The sequence below is a fragment of the Panthera tigris genome, chromosome B4, assembly GCF_018350195.1.
Source record: "Panthera tigris isolate Pti1 chromosome B4, P.tigris_Pti1_mat1.1, whole genome shotgun sequence".
Taxonomy (NCBI): Eukaryota; Metazoa; Chordata; class Mammalia; order Carnivora; family Felidae; genus Panthera; species Panthera tigris.
In genome coordinates, this window is record NC_056666.1 from 87,655,091 (window position 1) to 87,676,775 (window position 21,685).

Sequence of the window (21,685 nt, forward strand, 5' to 3'; positions counted from 1 at the left end):
ACTCTTTCCGGTTGGGCCATCAGAGAGTTGCCATACTCTTCTCATTCCCCACTCTAAGCTACTATATGGTTGATATCCATAGTTTCTGGCCAGTTTTCAAGGTATCACAACGAAGATGATAATTCAGAGTCTAAAGGATGTGTTTCAGGCATTTCATCCACAGTGCTTGATTGAAATCCCCAGTACTGATGCTCAGGGTAACACAGCCAAGGGAGAAAAGCTAATGACCAAGCACATGCAGGAGATTGGAGGAACTTCATGAACGTCATTGCCAGGGCCCAGCCTCTGGTGCTGTGTGCTTGCCATCATGCCCTTGCAGCATACTTTATGTTTTACCATACCTCTTTTTGAGTAAATTACTAAGATGTTGTGTGCCCCAGAAGGAAAGAATGCTTAATTTCATATACTTAAATGAGCACTGCTTCCTCCTCAGGATCTGACTACATGAAATGCTGATTTCTTTGTTTCAATTCCTCATTTTATGAGACAGTAAGATGCAGGATACATTTGTAAGTTTGGTTTTTGTTTCTGAATGGCAATTTAGTCCCTTTATAACATTTTTATTTAAAAAAATTTTTAATTAACAATTCTTTATTCAAGTATAATTCACATACACAAACACATTATATTTGTTTCAGATGTATAATACAACGATTCAACAATTGTACACATTACTCAGTGCTCATCAAGATAAGTGTACTCTTAACCCTCTTTATTTCACCCATTCTCCCTACCCACCTCCCCTCTGGTGGAACCACCAGTTGATTCTTTGTACTTGAGTCTTTTGTTTGTTTCTTTGTTGCTTGTTCATTTGTTTTCTTAAATTCCACATGAGTGAAATCATATGGTTATCTGTCTTGCTCTGACTGACTTATTTCACTTAACATAATACCCTCTAGGTCCGTCCATGCTGTTGCAAATGTCAAGGTCTCATTCTTTTTTATGGCTGAGTAGTATTTGCTTGTATATGTATATACCACAGCTTCTTGATCCATTCATCTGTCGAGGGAGACTTGGGCTGCTTTCGTATCTTGGCCATTGTAAATAACACGGCAATAAACATAGGGAAGCCTGTACTTTTTCAACTTTTTCAAATTCATGATTTCGTTTTCTTTGGGTAAATACCCAGTACCGGAGTTACTGGATCATATGGGAATTCTATTTTTAATTTTTTGAGGAACCTCTATACTGTTTTCCACAGTGGCTTCCCCAGTGTACATTCCCACCAACAGTGCACGGGGGTTCTTTTTGCTTCACATCCTCACCAACACTTGCTATGTTTCTGTTCCATTTTATTTGTTTTCATTCTGTCCCATTTTAAAAACACTACTAAACAAGCAGTAATTTCTGACAGCTAAGACATATGAAGTTTGTGACAGTTTTGGCTAAGTTGTGTTTATTTTATTCTAGACTCAAAAACTAGCTCAGGAATGTTCTCAAATTTTTATTTAATACATCAAAAACCTCTCCCTAAATTAGGTTACAGTAAAAACATAAGTAATGGGAAATAATATTGAAATGTGCTACAAACTCCACTATTAGAACAGATAATATTAACTGAGCACTTACGACATGTGAGGCACAATAACACTTCTCATATTTTTAACTCATTTAGTTCAAACAACCCTATGAGGTAGGAGCTAATATCCCCCATATGGAACAGAGGCATTGAGAGGTCAACTCACTTGCATGAGGTAATAACATCTAGTAAGTGGAGCAAAAGGATTTAAACTTAGACACACATTGTTATTCAGAAGGCTTTTTCTTCTTGCCATGGTTTCATGCCAACACTGGTTTTTCTAGAAGTTAGCAAGAAAAAGTGGATTCTAAGGACATTAAGATGATACACCATTTCATTTCCATTCTGTCTTTCACCAGAGTGAGAGCTGTTATCCAGTTTCTGGGCTGATGGGAAAGAGCACTAAATAACTTCTAAATCAAAAGAGAAATCATAATAGAAATGAGAAGATATTTAGTACTAAACTGTACCCATCATTAGGAGTTATTCCTCCTTTATTTCAGCCTTTTCCAAGGAGGTTTCCCTGACACGTGTCGCAACAGCTAATGGATAAAGAGGCAGCCTGTCTCAAGAGGCCAGATTGCCTGGGTTGACTCCAACCTTTACACTTTACATCACCGTGCCTCAATTTCTTCATCAGTAAAATAAAGAGAATGATAATACATATGTACACGTTATCAGGTTCAATGAATCAATATTGGGCAAAGGACTGAGATCAGATCGCATCTGGCACACGAATGCTGAGTATTGTATTAAAAAAAAAAAAAAACAGAAAGGAAGGAAGGAAGAAGGATTCTCAAGAGGTTACCGCTCTTGCCAATGTTCTTCCCATCTAAAGTTGTGAGGAAATCAAATTACAAGTGAAACAAGGAAACATTTCCATTTATTTTCCTTTAGCCTTAAGATGTGCCACGGTGGGAAAAATCTGTTGGAGAACCAAGCTGGAGTTGCACTCCTGGCCACTATGGACATCTTGGACAGACCTGGTCTTGAGAAAAACCAACCCCCCGAGGAGAGAACTGTAAAGTCACTCTAACTGACATCAGCCTCGTTGTAAAGTTACCCTTCTTAATCACTGTCAAGAATTCTTGTCCCTGGAAGCAAGAGATAAGAGTTTTGAGAGAAACCACTGTACTCCTGCTTCAGAAAATCTAAGGAGGTAAAGAGAAAGGTTATGTTTTCTTGACGTGCACAAAACAAAGACCTTAACTAAGGAGGGAAAGTTTAGCATAATAAATACAAGGAGAAAAATACAGGGTTCCTCCTCTTGTTTTTTATAGCTGACATCACTACAGAAAGCAGACTGCCAAATGATGGCCAAATATTCCAGAAAGGCTGCCACCGTAGAACCACAAGCTACCTTCATTTAAGGCTCTGTGGCATGACAGAGTCCTTCTTACAGAAAACAAATGAAAAGAATGGCGTATCTTCCGTGCAGAGAGTTGAAATAGCCCCTTCTCATTTCCCTTTTACCTCTCCCCATCCCAATCTGATTCTACTTGCCTTGAATTCCCACAGTAACGTCCTATCCTCCATTGAGAGAGACAATCAGGTTTCTCTCCCCTGCTGATGAGCTTGGCCACGGTGTGGACACAGCCATCTTCTGTTCTTGTAATTGGACCCTGAACTAACAGATACTGAAACCACATTCTCTGACTTGTTTTGACTAAATTAAACACCAGAAGGGTGCTCCTAAGGAAATAGACTTGGAATGCATGTATCCACAGTCTAGTCTTCAGCCAGAAACGATCTGTTCCAAACACGCAGTCAGATGTAGGGGGGAAATGTCCTGGTTGTTGCCACAATGCCCTATATACCACCCACAGAACTTGGAGAAGAACAGGAGCTTGTTGATACGAAGGCTCTAAGATGCCCCCAAGAGTGAACTTTTTCTCCCTCCCCAGAGAAGTCACCTAGCATTCTCTTCTTTTTACCTCATTCCTAGGACGACCATGTACCTGGGAACTGAAAAGCAAAAGCGTTTGGAAAAGTTACGCTTTCACTTGCAAGGGACACAGTATGGTAAATAAAGACTGCCTAACACCTCTCAAAGCAAAGGAAGCCTAGTAATGGTGATTAGTTCCTAGAAACCTTGATCTGGTGAATTAAAATGCCTGCAGTGGGAGGCAGGCAGGAGGCTGCTGAACAACGTGTTGCCCTCAAAAAGCTTACAGCATCCTTCCCAAGAGACTATCTTTTGAGATCGTCCTTTGGAAATGCTGGCATTTTAGATTCTCTTCTATCCTTGCCACCCACCCTATGACCCCAAATAATCAGAGGCACAGGAATGCCAGGAGGCTTGCACACTGCCACACAGTTACCTATTTCCTGCCTGCCTGTCTGTGGGATCACGGCTCCTAACATGTAAACCACTCAATGTGATCCTGGCACAGGAAACTTCCACCCTGAACACATCGCAGAAAATAGCCTTCTCTAGATCATACCCACTTCACCAGAGACCTCAAAATTTCTCAGGGGTGCCTGGGTGGCTCAGTTGGTTGAGCGAACGACTCATGATCTTGCGGTCCGTGAGTTCGAGCCCCGCATCAGGATCTGTGCTGACAGCTCAGAGCCTGGAGCTGTTTCAGATTCTGTGCCTCCCTCTCTCTGACCCTCCCCCGTTCATGCTCTGTCTCTGTCTCAAAAATAAATAAACGTTAAAAAAAAAATTTCTCTTCCGTATTCCTTAAAAAAGAAATGGTTTCTTCACTATATCGCTAAACTCTCCATTTAAAAAAAATGGATTACTATTTTGCACAGAACACAATGATTCAACCACATCCCTTCCACTTCTTCAGGCTAAACTAACTACCGCAGAGCAGAACGCTTTGCAACTCTTTCATTTGTATCTCTTTTAAGTTTTGTGGCTTCTTTCAAACATTGCTTCTTTAGCTCCCAACATATTCCTGGATTTGTGGATGGAACCTGAAATTCATTTGTGGTTTTCTGTAAGGCGCTGCCGTCAACAACTCAGCAAGCACTGGAGGAGACAACACTCCTTCGGTCAATGCGTCATGGAAGCCAGGAGAGGCAAAACATAGTGGACATGATTTTCTCCACCAAATTTTCTTTAAGCGTGTTTTAAAACAGGAGGATTAATTTGAGTTCTTTGGCTAAAAAGATCGCCTGTACCAATAGGATACAATAATTTTCTGTGAACTGGCATGAGGGGTGGATTAAAGTTGCCTTAAAACTTTTATACCAATTAGGAGCACCTGGGTGGCCCAGGTGGTGAAGCATCCGACTCTTGATTTCGGCTCAGGTTATGATCTCACGGTCGTGAGACGGAGGCGCATACAGGGCTCCGCACTGAGTGTGGAGCCTGCTTCAGATTCTCTCTCTCCCTCTCCCCCTCCCTGGATTACTTGCACACTGTCACTCAAAAATAAAAAAATAAAAAATTTTTTATTCCCATCAGTGACTATCTGTAGGAAGGAAAAAAAAAATCATCTTATTGCTACCCAGCTGCCCAGATGGCACTCGGTATAAGAAATGTCATCATCTGTAAACTTTAGTAGCACATTTTAGATTTTCTTCAACCTCCGAGTAAGATGAAGGTGATATTAGACACGAAAGTAGTCTTCTGGAAATGGTCATTTTGGCTTTACAAAATTGACTGGAGGTGAGAATTCAAGGAAGGAAGGAGAAATTAGTCACACGTATCACGTGCTACAGAAAGCCCATGTGTCTTCCTTTTGTCACCCTCAATGCCTGTCAACTCTCTGTCTGCACCTGAAATAATGATGCCATCATTTATCCGGTTGTCCCACTTCTTGCTTCCAATGGTATTTGCCCATTTTTTTCATCCTTATCATTCTTGGCCCTATCTTATCTCTCTGTGCCCATGGCAGAGCTACTGAACCTCACTGGGGCTCCCGACTTCTTGAAACTTCTTTGGGCTGGAAATTCCTAATATCTAAGCCTCCCTAGGATATGCTCCTGAGCTCCAAACCTTTATTTCTAACTCCCTACAAAACACTTCTACCTGGAAGTTTAGATACCCAGAACTCACCATTTCTGCCCACCCCCCTCACCTTCCAACCTGTGCCCGACCCAGCGCTTCATCTTCAAGGACCAGCACCCAGTGGCTGAAACCTGGCATCTCCCCTCCTCCCTGCCCCATGCACTAGGTCATCTGGTCCTATCTACTGCATGTCTCACCTTATCTCTTCTGAGCCTGCCCCTTGCTCCAATCACAGCCTTATTTCAAGCTTTCATCATTTCTCCCTCACGTTTCTGCATGAGCCAGTCTCCTCAGTCCCAGGTTTGCTCCTGAGCCTTCCCAAGTCAGCCTTCCCACTGCCCTCATGGTCTTGATTCCATCATACCCTTGTCTAATGTCATTTGGTTCAAATTCCAGATTAGGGCATTAAATGGCTCTTGTGTATGAACCCTGCTTGTTGTTTCTGTCTTATCACCCTCCGAACGATCACAGGTGCCTCAGGATACTAGAAGACATGCATCATGTGCTCTCGTGCCAACCTGTCTTTGCATATGCATGTTCCCTGTCGAAATCTCCCCTTTCTCATATTTGCTTGGTCAATTCGTATTCACTTTCTTAAACGACAGCTCGAATGTCACTTTCTCCAGGAAGCATCCCTCAACTGACCCATTCCTTCTCCTCTGTTGTTCCCGAAACCACTGGTAACCCACCTGAGTTAGGCTTCCATATAACCTGGATTTTTAAAATCTTTCTCTTAAAACTCACTGCATTGTGTTGCTGCCGGTTAGTGACTCTTTCTCCCTCCTCAGCTCAGCTCCGGGAGGACTGGAACCTCACTGGGTTCACCTCCCAATCCCCAAGGCAGACTCAGTGCTCAAGACATGTTCGGTAGGTAAAGGAACAGACTCACAGGCAATGAGGGGCTGATCCACCTGGTCTCCTGCAGGGGATTCGTCCTGCACCCTACGCTATCAATATCTTTTCTACGTGCCACCATATTTGAGTTAAGGGATGTCTTCTAAATGGCTTCTTTTAAGCAGTATGGCTGGTGTGCCCTGCTAGCAAATAGTTCGTTCAGAGTAGAAACTCAAGTTCTGATAATGGCCTTCAAAGTCCTACTGGAGGCTCCCCTCCCCCCATTCTCATCGCCTTTCTGACATTTCCTGCAACCCAGACTTCGTTCTCTCCACTCTAGCCACGTGAGCCTCCTTGGTGATTCTGGAGAACACCAGGCCTATTCCTGCCTCAGGGGCCTTGCAGGTGTCTACAATGTCAGAAAGCTCTTCCTCCAAGTAACTGCACTTTTCAGTCTGTGCCCAAACGTCACCTCAGTGGCACCTTCTTTAACCACCCATGCACCTCACCCCTCCTGTATTCCTGCACCTCTGCTTTGCTTTTCTCCATAGCATTTGTTATCTGCCATGGGATACATTGTACTGTTTGTCTCCTTCAATGGATGTAAGTTCCACGAAGGTAAGGATTCTAGTCAATTTTATTCCTTGAGAAATCCTCAGCATCTAGTTCCCGGTATGCAGCAAGTGCTTATTGGTTTACCTGGCCCAGCATGTCACGGTTTTCAAGCTTTTAAAAAGCAGTGCAATCCACAACATGACTGACAGCCTAATTTAAAAATGAGCAAAGGACTCAAATATAGAACAAATAAATATTGAACAAAGAACACTTGATGTTTCTTTTAATAAGACCTATCTGTCCAACAAGCACATAAGATGTTCAACGTCAATAATCATAGGGCAAAAAAGCCACAATGAGATACCATGTCACATCCATTAGAATGGCTACTTAAAAACAAAACAAAACAAAACAAAAAAACCAAAAACACCAGACATCAACAAACATTGGTAAGGATATGGAGAAACTGGAACTCTTGTGCATTACTAGTGGGAATGTAAAATGGTGTAGTGCTGTGGGAAGCAGTATGGCCGTTCCTCAAAAAATTAAATAGAATTACCTTATCATCCAGCAGTTCCACTCTGCGCAGACAGGCAAAAGAACTGAAATCAGGGACTGACAGTTATCTGCTGACCCATGTTTATAGCAATATTATTCATAATAGTCAAAAGATAAAAGTGTCCACTGATGGTCAAATTAATAAACAAAATGGTTTACTGTTATACAAACAGTGGAATACTATTCAGTCTTTTTTTTTTCTTAAAGTTTATTTATTTTGAGAAAGAGAGAGAAAGGCAGAGGGAATCCAAAGTAGGCTTCACACTGTCAGTGCTGAGCCAGACACGAGGATCGGTCTCCCGAACTATGAGATCATGGCCTGAGCCGAAACCAAGAGTGGAACGGTTAACTGACTGAGCCATCCAGGCACCCCTCAGAATTTTATTCTCTATTAAGACTGAATAGGAGGGGCACCTGGGTGGCTCAGTCAGTTAAGCATTCCACTCTTGATTTCGGCTCAGGTCATGATCTCATGGCTCCTGAGTTCAAGCCCCACGTCAGGCTCCACCTGACAGTATGGAGCCTGCTTGGGATTCTCTCTCTCTGCACTTTCCCCACTTATGGGCTCTCTCTCTCTCTCCCAAAATAAATAAATAAACTTAAAAAAAAAAGAATAAAATTCTGACACATTCTACAACATGGATGAACCTTGAAGACATTATAAGTGAAATAAATCAGACACAAAGTGACAAATACTGTATGATTCCACTTACATGAGATACCTAGAGTAGTCAAATTTATACAAACAAAAAGTAGAATGGTAGTTGCCAGGGGCGGGGAGTGGGGAGGAATGGGGGTTAGGGCTCAATGGGTAGAGAGTTTCAATTTCAGAAAAAGCTCTGGAGATGGATGGTAGTAATGGTAAGAATGTATTTAATGCCACTAAACTGGACAGCTAAAAAAAAATGGTAAAATGGTGAATTTTATGTTATGTATATTTTCCCACATTTAAAAAAAAGGCAGCACATCTCTTGCCTGAAACTCTAATAAATATTAAAGCCTAATATGTATGGCAGCTGGAAGTAAAGCTGCTGTAGCTGAAGCGGAAATAGAAGGGACGGGATGTGTCCACTCTGCTTGGCACCTCTGTGCTGCCTCCTAGAACGTGGACCCCAGAGATTCAGGACTGTCTCAGGGGAGGTTCGTGGCTCCATCCTAAAGTGCTTATGCACTGGTTTCACTGTTCTCAAGGAAAGGAAGTTAAAAAGCTACTCCTGGCTCCATTTCTGGGAGGAACTTAGCACCAAGGGAAAATGACATCATCAACTGGTCTTGGGCCAAATGTCAACGCTGACTCATTTTTTTTTAATTTTTTTAATGTTTATTCATTTATGAAAGAGAGAGACAGAGTACATGTGGTGCAGGGGCAGAGAGAGAGGGAGACAACAGAATCCGAAGCAGGTTCCAGGCTCTGTGCTGTCAACACAGAGCCCGATGTATAGTGCTTGAGCTCACGAACCACAAGATCATGACCTGAGTCGAAGTGGAACATTTAACCCACTGAACCACCCAGGCACCCCTCCATGCGGACTAATTTTTACAGAATCACTTCACATCTCAGTGGCAGGGGAGACTATTGGGGGAGAGAGAGCAACATTAAGTCACTGGCACCCATGTCTTACTATCATTAATATCTCACATTCTCTGAGCACTTTTCCGTAATAACTCATCTTCAAAACAATCCTATCACATAGATATGAAGGAAAATTGTGTGATCGCCAATTTACAAATGGGTAAAGGTACAAATTCAGTGGACATTATCCACAGAGAATCACAGAAGTGGGACTGACTACAGGATAACTGCTCACATATATCAAGGATTTATTAATTAAGACTCTGGCTCAACATTTCCATGGACAATTGATTTCATACTTCTAATCAGTCTCTTTCCTACCATACTTGGTGGTACTATTATTACTCCTTTTTATAGAAAACTAAGGCTCAAAGAATAAATATCCTAAAATTAAATGGTTTAATAAGTGACAGACTGGGATGGACCACTCTGAACCATACCGCTCCAGAGCCTGTGCCCTTAACCATTATTATTCTTTACTGCCCATCTGAGTCCTGGACTTTGGCTCTTTGGGAAAAGCCCCATCAGTGCTTCCTTCAGCTTTGAACACAAGAATTGCCGATGAGACTCCATGGGTCGCTGTGTTTCAACTCTAAGTTGAACTAGTATGAACAAAATAAATCAGTAGTCTTAGTCCATAAGTGTAAATGCAACAGAATGCTGTTGCTGACCCTGAGAAGAGATTCCTAGAACCTTTAAAATCCTATAAAAATGTATATACAAAAATATCCTTCAGTATTAGAAGAAAAAGTCACATTTGGATCATCTCATTCAATGTTTCTTTTCTGTAAGCTAAATAATGTGCTGGTGGACAGAGTACGGATTACTCCCTATACTTTTCTGAGGGTTTCTTCAGAACTTTCTGAGGGGCTGCCTGGGTGGCTCAGTTGGTTAAGCATCCAACTTTTGGTCTCAGTGCAGGTCTTGATTTCAGGGTTGTGAGTTCAATCAAGCGCTGCACGGAGCCTACTTAACAAAAAGAAAAGAAAGAAAGAATTTTCTGAGAGTATCTGCTTTATTCTCTAGAAACTGAAGAAAGGAGAGACACTTTGTGGTTTGTCAATAGGGCATTCAGTCTACAGGGCTGCCCCATGGGATGCAAGGGCTTTAGGCCAATTAAAACAAGTACTAATCTGGAAGAGCATCAGGGAGGGGCTCCCACTGGACAACGCTAACAGACAGGCAAGGGGAAGAAGGGAGCAAAGCCATGGCAGGGCTGTAAGCCAATGGCTAGGGTTACTTGCATCCCTCCATCCCACCTCCTTCACAAAAACCTTGAAGTGGCTCCTTTACAACCACCAAACATTATATACACTATTTCTTGCACCAAAGCCTAGAGATGATGTGGGTGTTTTATTTACTCTAAGCGTTAAGAACCTAATAAACACCAGCTCTTCACACATGTGTCACCTTTAGCTTTGACTGTGTGATACCTGGAATACAGACCCACCAGCCCACTAACTCTGGGGACACTGCCTTTCTCTCTCCCACTATAGACCGGAATTCAGCTCAAGCGCCTCACAGTGGGGCCAGAATGCACAGGTTCTTCTCACCTGAGAACTGGGGGTGAAGGAGGGTCTTACCGAGTTCTCCTTCAGTTGCAGCCCTTCCCCATTGGGAAGGGAGGACCGTCTCTTAGTGGAGTTCCTGTTCGGGGTTGAGGTAATGGCCCCTGCTTTCTTCTTCACAGTGAGTACCTCACAGCTGGCTTGGTCTTCATTGTATGTGCTCTTCCCGGCATTGATAACCCTGGGGAAAGAGCCAGAGGAGTGGTCAGTGATTTCTGGAAAGCTCAGAGCTCAGTCTCAAGGGTCAGCCTGGGCGGTCTCCACAACGGACACAAAACTAAAGTTCTACCCAGTACACAGGACCCTATGGTCCTGGTATGTTCTGTGCCCGAGTAAACTAATTTTTCTACAAATGGAATGACACTAGCACACACTAAAACATTTACTAAAGCATTGTTTTGAGCCCAGCTCACCTTCCCAGGTGTCTGACAGATGTAAGCAAACTCCCCCTCCTCCCAATCCATTTTAGTCAAAACACAGGAGATAATCACTCTTTTGGCCATTACAAAGAAGATAGATAGGCAGGCTCCTGGAGTTCTGTTGCATTTCTCCAAGTGATAAAGAGCAAAACCCATCATCAATCTTACAGAGAACAAGGCAGTGCAGGAATTTACAGCACGCGTAAAATCCAAGGGAACGGAGAACCACATTCCTTTACCGCTATGCCCACTTTTACTTTACACACAGAAAACTGAATGGATCAGAGGTTTATTCTTTTAAGAGTATCTTTAGTCCTTCATTTTTTTCTCCTGTGGAATAATGCTCATCACAAGGTGCCACTGCATTGGGCCTCAGGCAGTCTGATTTGGACATGTGACCATATGATATTATAGCATCTTGATAATGCTTCGGCCTAATTACTAAATGTTTTAAGCATAGGAACGCATTAGAAGAACATGCCACATTTATATACACAATGGAATACTACGTGCCAATGAGAAAGAATGAAATCATGCCATTTGCAGCAACATGGATGGAACTGGAAGGTGTCAGGCTGAGTGAAATTAGAGAAGAACAGATATCCTATGTTTTCACTCACATGTGGAACTTGAGAAACTTAACAGGAGTCATGGGGAAGGGGAAGGGGAAAAAATAGTTACAAACAGAGGGAGGGAGGCAAACCACAAAAGACTCTTCAATACAGAGAACAAACTGAGGGTGGATGGGGGGCGCGAGAGGAGGGGAAAATAGGCAATAGGCATTGAGAAGGGCACTTGTTGGGAGGAGCACTGCGATGAACCAGGGGAATCTACCCCCAAAACCAGCAGCACACTTTACACACTGTATGTTAGCCAATTTGACAATAAATAATATTGTTCATATACCTTTTCTGTATCAGGTGACTGCAGACTGAACTCTTGGGTTTCAGCATCATTTTCTTGTTAAGTAATTAATTAGCAGCTAAAATAGATCTCCCTGAAGAGAGCTCTCTTTAATTTGCCATTGGCTGGGTTTTCTTTTCAAAACTTCCACTGTGTCACAGTAGGTGATAGAGTGGGTGTGCAGAGAGGATACAGAATTCAGTGGCAAGAAAAAAAAAGATGGCTTTTTTTTTTTTTAAGGTGAGACGGTTGGAGATCCACTCTGTCAGTGTGATCCATACACTACTCTATCAACTCCCTCCTAAGTATAGATAATCCTTTTCAAGTACTTTTTCTTTTACTTTTAAATCCTGAAATAACTATAGACTCAGAGTAAACTCCAAAAACAGTGCAGAAGAGTTTCATGCATCCTTCCCCTAACAATATTATTTCACAACTTACAGTGTAATATCAAAACAAGCAACTGACACTGATGAAATACTGTCAACCAGGCTGCCGACCTGATTCAAATGTAACTTTTTTTTTTTTTTTTTTTAATACCAAATGGCTCTTGGTACTGAAAACTGCATGGGTCTCCATAATGCACACACACCACAACCAAACAGGAAACAGAGCGCACATGTGGGGCCTGAGTGCCCCAAGAAATAAGGGAGTGTGTTTCAAGCATCCTTCTGCCAAACCTTGAGACATGCTTCAGTTATTTTAACGTTTACTTTATATTTATTCTTTGGAGCACCTAGGTGGCTGAAATTAAGCATCCAGCTTCAGCTCAGGTCATGATCTCATGGTTCATGAGTTCAAGCCCTGCATCAGGCCCTATGCTAACAGCTCGGAGCCTGGAGCCTGGAGCCTGTTCTGGACTCTCTCTCTCTCTCTCTCTCTCTCTCTCTGCCCCTCCCCCACTCATTCTCTGCCTCTCAAAAATAAACGTTAAAAAATTTTTTTAATAAAAATTTTTTTTAAAAATACATCATTTTGAAAAAAAAACGCAATAATTTAGAAGTTCATTCCCATCTGTTACACATGAAGACAGAAATGTTCATGGTCTGTATATTCGGCATTAAAAGCCTTTTCTTTTTAATTGACATCACTTGATTGGAAGGAGAATTGTTTTTAATGATGCATCGTTTGCAATTACTTATATATACATGTTATAGAACAAAGACCATAGCAGCCATCTTTTATCTCCCCTATTGCAAATTCCTGTATGAATCAAAACTGTTCTATAATTCTTATAGGGTTTATTATAAATTTTAACTTAAGCATGCTTTTTATAAACAAAAGCCTACTTTCACTCATTTTACATACTACCCTTCTGTGTAAGGTTTTTAAAAAGCAGATTGCTGCTTACAGACACTGTCCTAGGGGCCTGTGTAAGGAGGTGGGGATCTGTGACGTCAAATCTGCCTCTTGTGTTTATGACACACACTTGCTGATGGAGGGATGGGGTCGGGAAAGATCAAGGCCTAGTTTTCTGCCACAGCTTCACTCTCTTTCCTTCAAAGAGGACAAATTTTCATACGGTTTAAGTTAAAATGTAGTTTCATATGGTTTAAGGTACAAAGTGGCTACCTGCATGAAGGCTATTAATTTGTCACACTTACCACATGAGCTAAGTAACTTACTCCAGGTTTCACAGCAAGGAGGTGCTACAGCTGGAATGCACCATGAGGTCTCCTGTGACCCCGCCCCCTTCAACCCAACCTCTATGACACATGGGGACTTGCACCAGCCTGTGGTGGGCAGAGCTGAAGTGTGTGGGGAGGAACAGAATAAGCAGATGGGGTGAGCTCAGTACCAGGCCAGACAGAAACAGGAATAGGCTCCCTCTTCTCTAACTATTGGAGAAAGGGCCCAGAGGGAGGATGAAGGATGGATGGGTTAGATCTGCCCGTCTTGAGAGGGGTCCACATTTAGTCCAGAGGTTTGCAGCTGGCGAGCCTAGTACAAAACATGCTTTGTCTAGGGGCACCCGGGTGGCTTAGTCAGTTGAGCATCTGACTCTTGGTTTCGGCTCAGGTCACGATCTCATGGGTTTTGAGTTCAAGCCCTGCATCAGGCTCCACGCTGACGGTACAGGGCCTGCTTGGGATTCTCGGTCTCTCAAAATAAATAAATCAACTTAAAAAAAAAAAAAAAACTTTCACTAGAGTCAGTCTCTCAGATCTACACTTGGAGAACCAAGTGAGGCAGAAGAAGCAGGTCTGAAATACCACACCTGCCTCTTCTCAGTCACTGGTAGTGACTTCCCAAGCAATATGTGTGGGGTGGACTATTTGCCGGATGGGGATGTTACACTCCCTGTGTCTCTCCCTTGAGCGTCTTCTCCAGGGAAAGCCGAAGTGGAGGTCTGGCTGGGAAAATCAATTCGCGACAAACATCTCTTCCATCCTGTCCTCTGTACGATATCCTAGCTGCTATTTCCGGAACTTGGCATCACCTTGACCGTTGGCACCTCAACTTATGCTGTAGTCAAGTCTTTTTGTAACAAAAAAAGCATCACTGGTCTCCAATAGCTACGTTGCCAGGCTGACTCATCTGCCACTGCTGTTTTCTAACAGTCAACTAAGCTACTATAATTACACAAATCCTGACTCCCGGGTCATCTTGAAAGGGCTTTATCTCCTACCTCTCTTAGTGGATATTAAACTCCAAAGTCTTTGACCTAACTTCAGCAAGAAACCCTAGAAACTTTATTTTATGCATGAGAAGGCTGGGGCCCTGGAAGAGCCTGACATGCACAAGGTCACACAGCTAAATACAGCAGAGCTGCGAACACACTTGTGAGCTCCCGGCAATTTCTGCTTCAGCTCTCGGTTGTTTTATTTTCCTATTGTGTGTCTATTCTTATCGGCACTTGGTTCAGAGGGCTGTACTGCAATGACTCATCAAAGCCAGACTACTGTGACAGAACAATCACTGGTGGCCTTACTTTGCCATTTCACGTTGAGTACAGCTTATGAAAGACAGTAATGAGATACCAAAAAGTTAGAAATGTCAACCTGGTGGGAAGACAGCAACCCCAACCCTGGAAACTTCTTGGGTCAAATATCTGATTGTTATGCAGATGTTAAAGATTTAAAGCCACTGCCTTTTTTAAAAAACACAACTCTTGGGGTGCCTGGGTGGCTCAGTCGGTTGAGGGTCCGACTTCGGCTCAGGTCATGATCTCGTGGTTTGTGGGTTTGAGCCCCGAGTCGGGCTTTGTGTTGACAGCTCAGAGCATGCAGCCTGTTTCGGATTCTTTGTCTCTCTCTCTCTCTCTCTCTGCCCCTTCCCTGCTCGCACGCTCTCTCGCTCTCAAAAATAAACAAACATCAACAAAAATTTTAAAAAACCACAACTCTTGTCCCATATTTTATACTATTTCAAACTCCCTACTCCACACAGCTTTAGTGCAAAGACCCAATTCTTCTTAACTTACCTTGGCTTTAAAAAGCTTGGCCTCTCTAAACTTAAATATTGTTTACTAAATGTAAGTGAAACCTTCAATTCCTCTAAAAGTAAATTGGGAAAAACTCTTATTCTCAAGCTGAGGAGCTTCGCGATGTTAACAGATTCAATAATTTTATTTAATCTAAGCAGCCAGATTAGTAGCTACACTCACTTCTTGTCTTATGCTCCAGCAGGAAGTCGGCACTATCCTGAGATGAAGAGGAATGACTGTAAGATGTGCATTCTTCATCTAAACATGATGCTTATTCTGAAGACTTCAAAACAAAATGCTGGTGGACCATGAAATGTCCTATCTTTAGTGATGTCATTTTCCAGTTTCCTACAAAGAGGGAAAACATCTTCCTTGGAATTGAACTGGAGGCAATAAAGAATAGCCATTAAGAACATGGGCACTCTGCCTGCGAACACAGCACACGGCAGGTGCTCAAGCAATGTTTGCTCAGTGAGTGAATGAAACGGAAATCAAGTCTGCTACTTCTGAAATATGGCGTAATAATCGTATCCTACATTTGTTGAAAATGAGCTATGTGCCAGGGACTGATGTTAGCATTTTACATGTGATAATTAACTCATTTGAGCCTCTTGTCAGCTCTGTGAGTGAGCCACCACTGTTGTTCTTTGTAAAGGGAGGGCACAGCCAGTGTCCAGTCAACTCACTTAACTTCTACAAACCTCAGGTCCTGAGCAGTACGTCACGGATTAAATGAGAGTTGTTAAGTTACGTGTGTTGGGGGGGGGGGGGGATTTCTGGTCATCCATAAAGAACTGGAAAAATTTGAAGTTAGGATTACAGTTCAGGTGGGAGGATTCTTGGGAGGATCTACGGGAAGAGTGGCTACTGTCTCTTCAAAAATCAAGAGTTTACACCCAGTTCTTTCATCTCGTAGAAGATGCATTCGCCTTGGGAGAGACCTGTGACAAAATTCATCTTAGGACTTTGTCCACCTTCAATTGAACCCAAACACCGAGATTTCTTCCCCTTGTATAAAACAGTTAAACGTGGAATTTTAAGGACTTGGAAGTCAAAAATTCTATGTGTGTATCAGATACAGCTTAAAGCCGTGACCTGAGTACCAGACATGATATAACCAAGAGACCACAGAAATAGAACCTGTTTTAAAAAAGCAAATGATTTTCTGTGCCACTGTCACACATTTAAGAAACCTGTTTTTTAGGGCGCCAGGGTGGGTCGGTTGATTAAGCATCGACTTTGGCTCAGGTCATGATCTTGTGGTTTGTGGGTCTGAGCCCCGCCCGCATCAGGGTCTATGCTAACAGCTCAGAGCCTGGACCTGCTTTGGATTCTGTCTCCCTCTCTCTCTGCCCCTCCCCCACTCACACTCTGTCTCTCTCCCTCTCTCAAAAATAAACAAACATTTTAAAAAATTTTTTAAAAAGAAAAGAAAAAGAAACCTGTTGTCCTTCTTTCTGCTTCTGAAGTACTCTGGTCATGGGGCACCTGGATGGCTCAGGCGGTCAAGTGTCCAACTTCAGCTCAGGTCACAATCTCTCAGTTCTCCAGTTTGAGCCCCACATCGAGTTTGCTGCTGTCAGCCTGTCAGTGCAGAGCCTGCTTTGGATCTTCGGTGCCCTTCGCTCTGCCCCTCCCCCACTTGCACTCTCTCAAAAATAAGCATTTAAAAATTTGTTAAAAAAACATACTTCAGTCACACTTTTTTAAAAACAACTGAATTTCAGCAGGTTTTAATCGCAGCCGTTTAATTATCAAGTTATATGCCTTATCATCTGCTCAATATCTTGACTACAAGGACACTTATGTGACTATAGGACATAGAGAACCTATTACTAAATTCAGACAAATAAGTACTCTCAAGTATACTCAAGTAGTGAGCCTTTGTCACAAAGAACACAGGCTCAGAGAAAGCAATGAAACCACTTCCAAAAGGATTGACAATCAAGAGAATAGTCACAAGTGACATTTTCTTTGAAGGATTCCACGTATCACGTCCCTTGCCAGCACTTGACGGTGTCACCTCATTCATTACCCACCTCCTCCCTGACCGTACACACGTGAGAAAGTGCGACAGGGACAATGGTCAGAAAGACCTAGCAACACCTGGCCTCTGCTGATTACTAGCCCTGGCTGCGTGTTCTCGGGCAAGTTACTTTTGCTCTCCAAAATGCCGAGAAGAGCCCTCTCCGATCACAGCACAGCGTGAGAAGTAAATGCCCCGCATGGCAAGTGCTTCACAGTTTCTGGCACACAGCGAGCACTCAGTGTATATTACTTATTAATATTAGATCAAATACAAAGCCAGCTGCTTCTTCTGTTGGGCCCAGGGGCTTTATCCAGTCCTGTAAGTTTGAGGAGACTCTCCTCCTCCCTCCCCTTTCTTTTAGTGTCCCTCGGCCTGCCTCAAGGACACATGGCCACCTCCAGGCATCCAGAGGCTTCAGGTGGCATCACATGACACTTTCCACAACAGGGACCTTGAGCGAGGCCGTCTGCTCCTCTGAGCCCTCTTCTCAACATTATTGCAACATTGAAGTCACACGTGACAGTGTTCTGTGCACAGGAGAGCACTCGCATGGTCATGCCTGCACCACTTCTAGGCTCCCATCCACACCTGCCCACGGATGCCGTTTCTGGGCCCCCAGGCTCCTGGATTCAAGAGCTCAGGCGGCACACCCACAGAAAAAGACCGAATACAGGATTTTACTTGGTTGTTTTGGTTATTATTATATTACATCATGGTTGTTTTGTTTTGTTTAGACAGAGCACACACAAGCAGAGGTTAAGGGCAGAGGAAGGGAGGGAGAGAGAAGGAGAGGGGTTAAAAGAGAGAGAGAGAGAATATCTCAAGCAGGCTCCACACTCAGGGCAGAGCCTGATGCAGGGCTTATCCCACAACTCTGGGATCATGATCTGAGCCGAAATTAAGAGTCGACTGAGCTACCCAGGTGCCTCTATTGCTTTGTGGGGTTTTTCGGTTTGTTTTGCTTTAATGTTTATTTTTATTTTTGAGAGAGAGAGATCGCCCAAGCAGGGGAGGTAAATCTTTATTTGAAATCTGAAGCGGGCTCCATGCTGAGAGCAGAGAGCCCTGATGCAGGGCTAGAACTCATGAACCATGAGATCACGACCTGAGCAAAAAGTCACTCAACTGACTGAGCCACCCAGGCACCAACCCCCCCTCCATTGCTTTTGCTTTTAAAGGAAATAATGGCCTGAACACTCTGGGCTAAAAAGTTTACACTAGTGTTAATACTGCTAAGCAGGCAGTAATTACACTGGCTAAGAAGGCAGAAGTAATTTATAAAGGACATCAGGTGTAGTGAGATATTGCTGATTCATATATAATTGAGAAGCAGACAGCAAAAGGCTGTAGGGGGAGGGGTGGGAAATGAATCATTTATGGAAGACTAAATACAACTATTGATTATTAAAATCCTCTTTTCTAGGTAACCTCCTAGGCAATGTTTCCTGTGACACTCAAGTGGTTACTGACCTCCCAGATAGGCAGGTAGGCTGGAATGTAAGGACGACTTAATTCCTAGCTCCAAGGTAGTTAATAATCACTCATTCTTGGTATACTGTAAAACCATGGCTCTCACCAGGAAGCTAAGCCTTTGATAATAGCCATCAGCAAAAAGAGCCAAAACATCCATGGAGAATAATAGCTTCTTCCAGAGAGTTCCAGCCACCTCCGGGTAGGAGGGAGAACAGGAGGTCATCCCAGCCCCTTCAGTTAAAAGTCAGTCAGGGGTTACCAGGCAGTAAAAAGGATGACAGGAAGTGGAATTCTCTGGGGTGTTAGGCTCTCCTCACCTTTTGGAAGGTGACTACCAACACCTAGAGGAGGCAGCATGGTGAACGAAGATAAATCCAGGTGGGAAAAGAGCACATACATGCACATCTTCTCCATTAGACAACCTTACCTCTGGTTCCCAGGCTCTGTCTATGGGTAGGCAATGAAGGGACGTGACCAATCAAGCATTGCTAAATGGGGTCTCAAGAGCCACATTCAGCCCCCATGGAGGTGATTATTTTTAAATTTTTGCCAACAAAATACTTTTTAAATGTTTGCTTATTTTTGAGAGAGAGAGAGAGAGAGAGAGAGAGAGAGAGAGAAGGTTCAAGTCAGGGAGGGGCAGAGAGCAAGGGAGACAGTCAGAAGCAAGCTCTGCACCATCAGTGCAGAGTCAGGTGCAGGGCTGATCTAACAACGGTGAGATCAAGACCTGAGTCGAAGCTGGATTCTTAACCAACTGAGCCACCCAGGCGCCCCATCCATAAAATATTTTTGAAAACGTAAACTAGTTGCCAGTATTAAAAAGTTGGGATATTTACATGAAAATCCTTATTTTCCTATTTCTCTTGAAAAACAGTACATCAGGTTTTACTCCTGTCCCAGTGTCTTCTGGCAACAATCAGAGACAGGACACCCCAGACCTCACTCCGTCTACTGTGACATTTACGTCACCAGCCTGGCCCCATGGGCATTTGATTCTGCAACCCTGCATCCCGATCTCTGGGATTTGATAAGTAAACCAAGAAAATTGTTAGATAAACAGTATACAGATTGAAATCATTACTTGAAAAATATTTACTATGGAACCAAGTAGGGTTAAACCAAGAAGACTAGGATGTGGTTTCCACTCTCAAGGAGCAGGCAGTCATCTGTAGTTGGGAGACCTCCTTACAAATAACTATCATTTGTTCAGATTGATGCCATCCTCAAGGTGTGTGTCACAAAGGGACCTGAGAATACAGAAGCGGAGACACCTCTGTAACACAAGAGTCGGGAAAGTATTACAGATGAGGTGACATCTGAGCTCAGCCTTATGGAATGAAGGAGGAAATCAGAGAGCAGGCAAGGAAAGGCTCTCCAGGCAGAGGAACAGTCTGTAAAAGAGTGATGCAAACTTTATAAAGAGGGGCTGGGTATGACCTAAGTATAGGCTTGGTGAGGGTGCTACATCAGAACTAGACCGTAAAAGGGGTGCCTGGGTGGTTCAGTCAGTTAAGCGTCCAACTTCGGCTCAGGTTATGAGCTCATGGCTCATGAGTTCGAGCCCCACATTGGTCTCTGTGCTGACAGCTCAGAGCCTGGAGCCTGCTTCAGATTCCATCCCAGTCTCTCTCTGTCCCTCCCCTGCTTGCGCACTCTCTCTCACGCAAATATAAACATTTAAAAAAATAAAAAAATAAAGAACTAGACCGTGAAATTCTATCAAGCTTTATCCTATAGAGCTTATGACCCATGGGATGAATCTAAAATTGTTTAAAGAAAGGATTCTTAAGATCAAAACTATTTTGGAAAACAGCAGTAGTGGTTTAATGGAGGACAGTTTATAGAGGATAAATGACAAAGGCAAAGTGATCAGCCAGAGTCTCTTATATTAGTCCAGGTGACAAAGGGGTCGTGAATCAAGCACTGACTCTGGAAGGAAAAAAGGGAGGGTTTCAGAGGAGCTGAAACCATATAGAATCCCAGGAGGACCTACTGGACAAAGGTCATGGAGGAGAAGGGAGCAAAGAGGAGGACTCTTAGGTTTCCACTGGCAGAACGAGCAGACAAGGTAAGCTGATTATGAACGGTGAGGAGAAAGTGAAACAAATCTTGGGGGTGGGCAGTGCTGGAGGAGGAGATCATGACATTGGTTTTAGGTTAGTGAACACAAAATTCTTGGTACCAGACATTGCAAAGGCAGTGGCAGCCCGCTTTGACTTAGCGGGCATCAGCAAACTATGGCTCGTGGGCCAAACCTAGCTCCCAAGCTAAGGATAGCTTTTACATTTTTTTTTTTTTTGTATGGTTCCCCAAGCTAAGAATGGTCTTTACATTTTTATGTATGTGAGGGGAAAGAAAAATCAAAGTGCTATTTTAAGACACGTGAAAAGTATATGAAATTCAAATTTCAGTGTCAATAAAGTTTTATTGGAATACATCTATGCTCATTCATTTAAGTATATCATGGCTTTCCAGGTACAATGGCAGTTCAGTTTCTGCAGAGACTGCCTGCAAAGTGTGTGTATGTGTGTATATATATATATATATATACACACAAAAAATGTGTGCTGACTCCTGAATTTAACTATTAGATTGAATGCTCTAAAATTGTTGTTGTAGGTCAAAAACAATCAAATACTGACCATTTTGTGTCATTACACGTAATAAAGAAGTGAGCAAAGATATCAAATAGAATTTACTGTGCACCTTGGTGTTCGTAGTCACATTAACTTTGGATATACTTTGCTGCTGGCATTTGGGGGCCATCATTAGCTTCTATCTCCCTCACCAAGATAATTAAAACTAAAGATTAACAAAACTCAAGATCAAAAGAAGCTATGCGGTCACATAGATCTCCCCA

The 21,685-nt window shown here is 42.9% G+C and overlaps 1 protein-coding gene across 1 annotated transcript in view; it reads right to left on the reverse strand.

Moving 5' to 3' along the window:
* PPM1H (protein phosphatase, Mg2+/Mn2+ dependent 1H) overlaps positions 1-21,685 on the reverse strand; it is a 260,873-nt gene that overhangs the window by 145,734 nt on the left and 93,454 nt on the right. Inside the window, exon 2 of the mRNA XM_042992666.1 lies at positions 10,587-10,752. Within this exon, the coding sequence (XP_042848600.1) occupies positions 10,587-10,752 (166 nt within the window). The remainder of the gene's footprint in view (positions 1-10,586; positions 10,753-21,685) is intronic.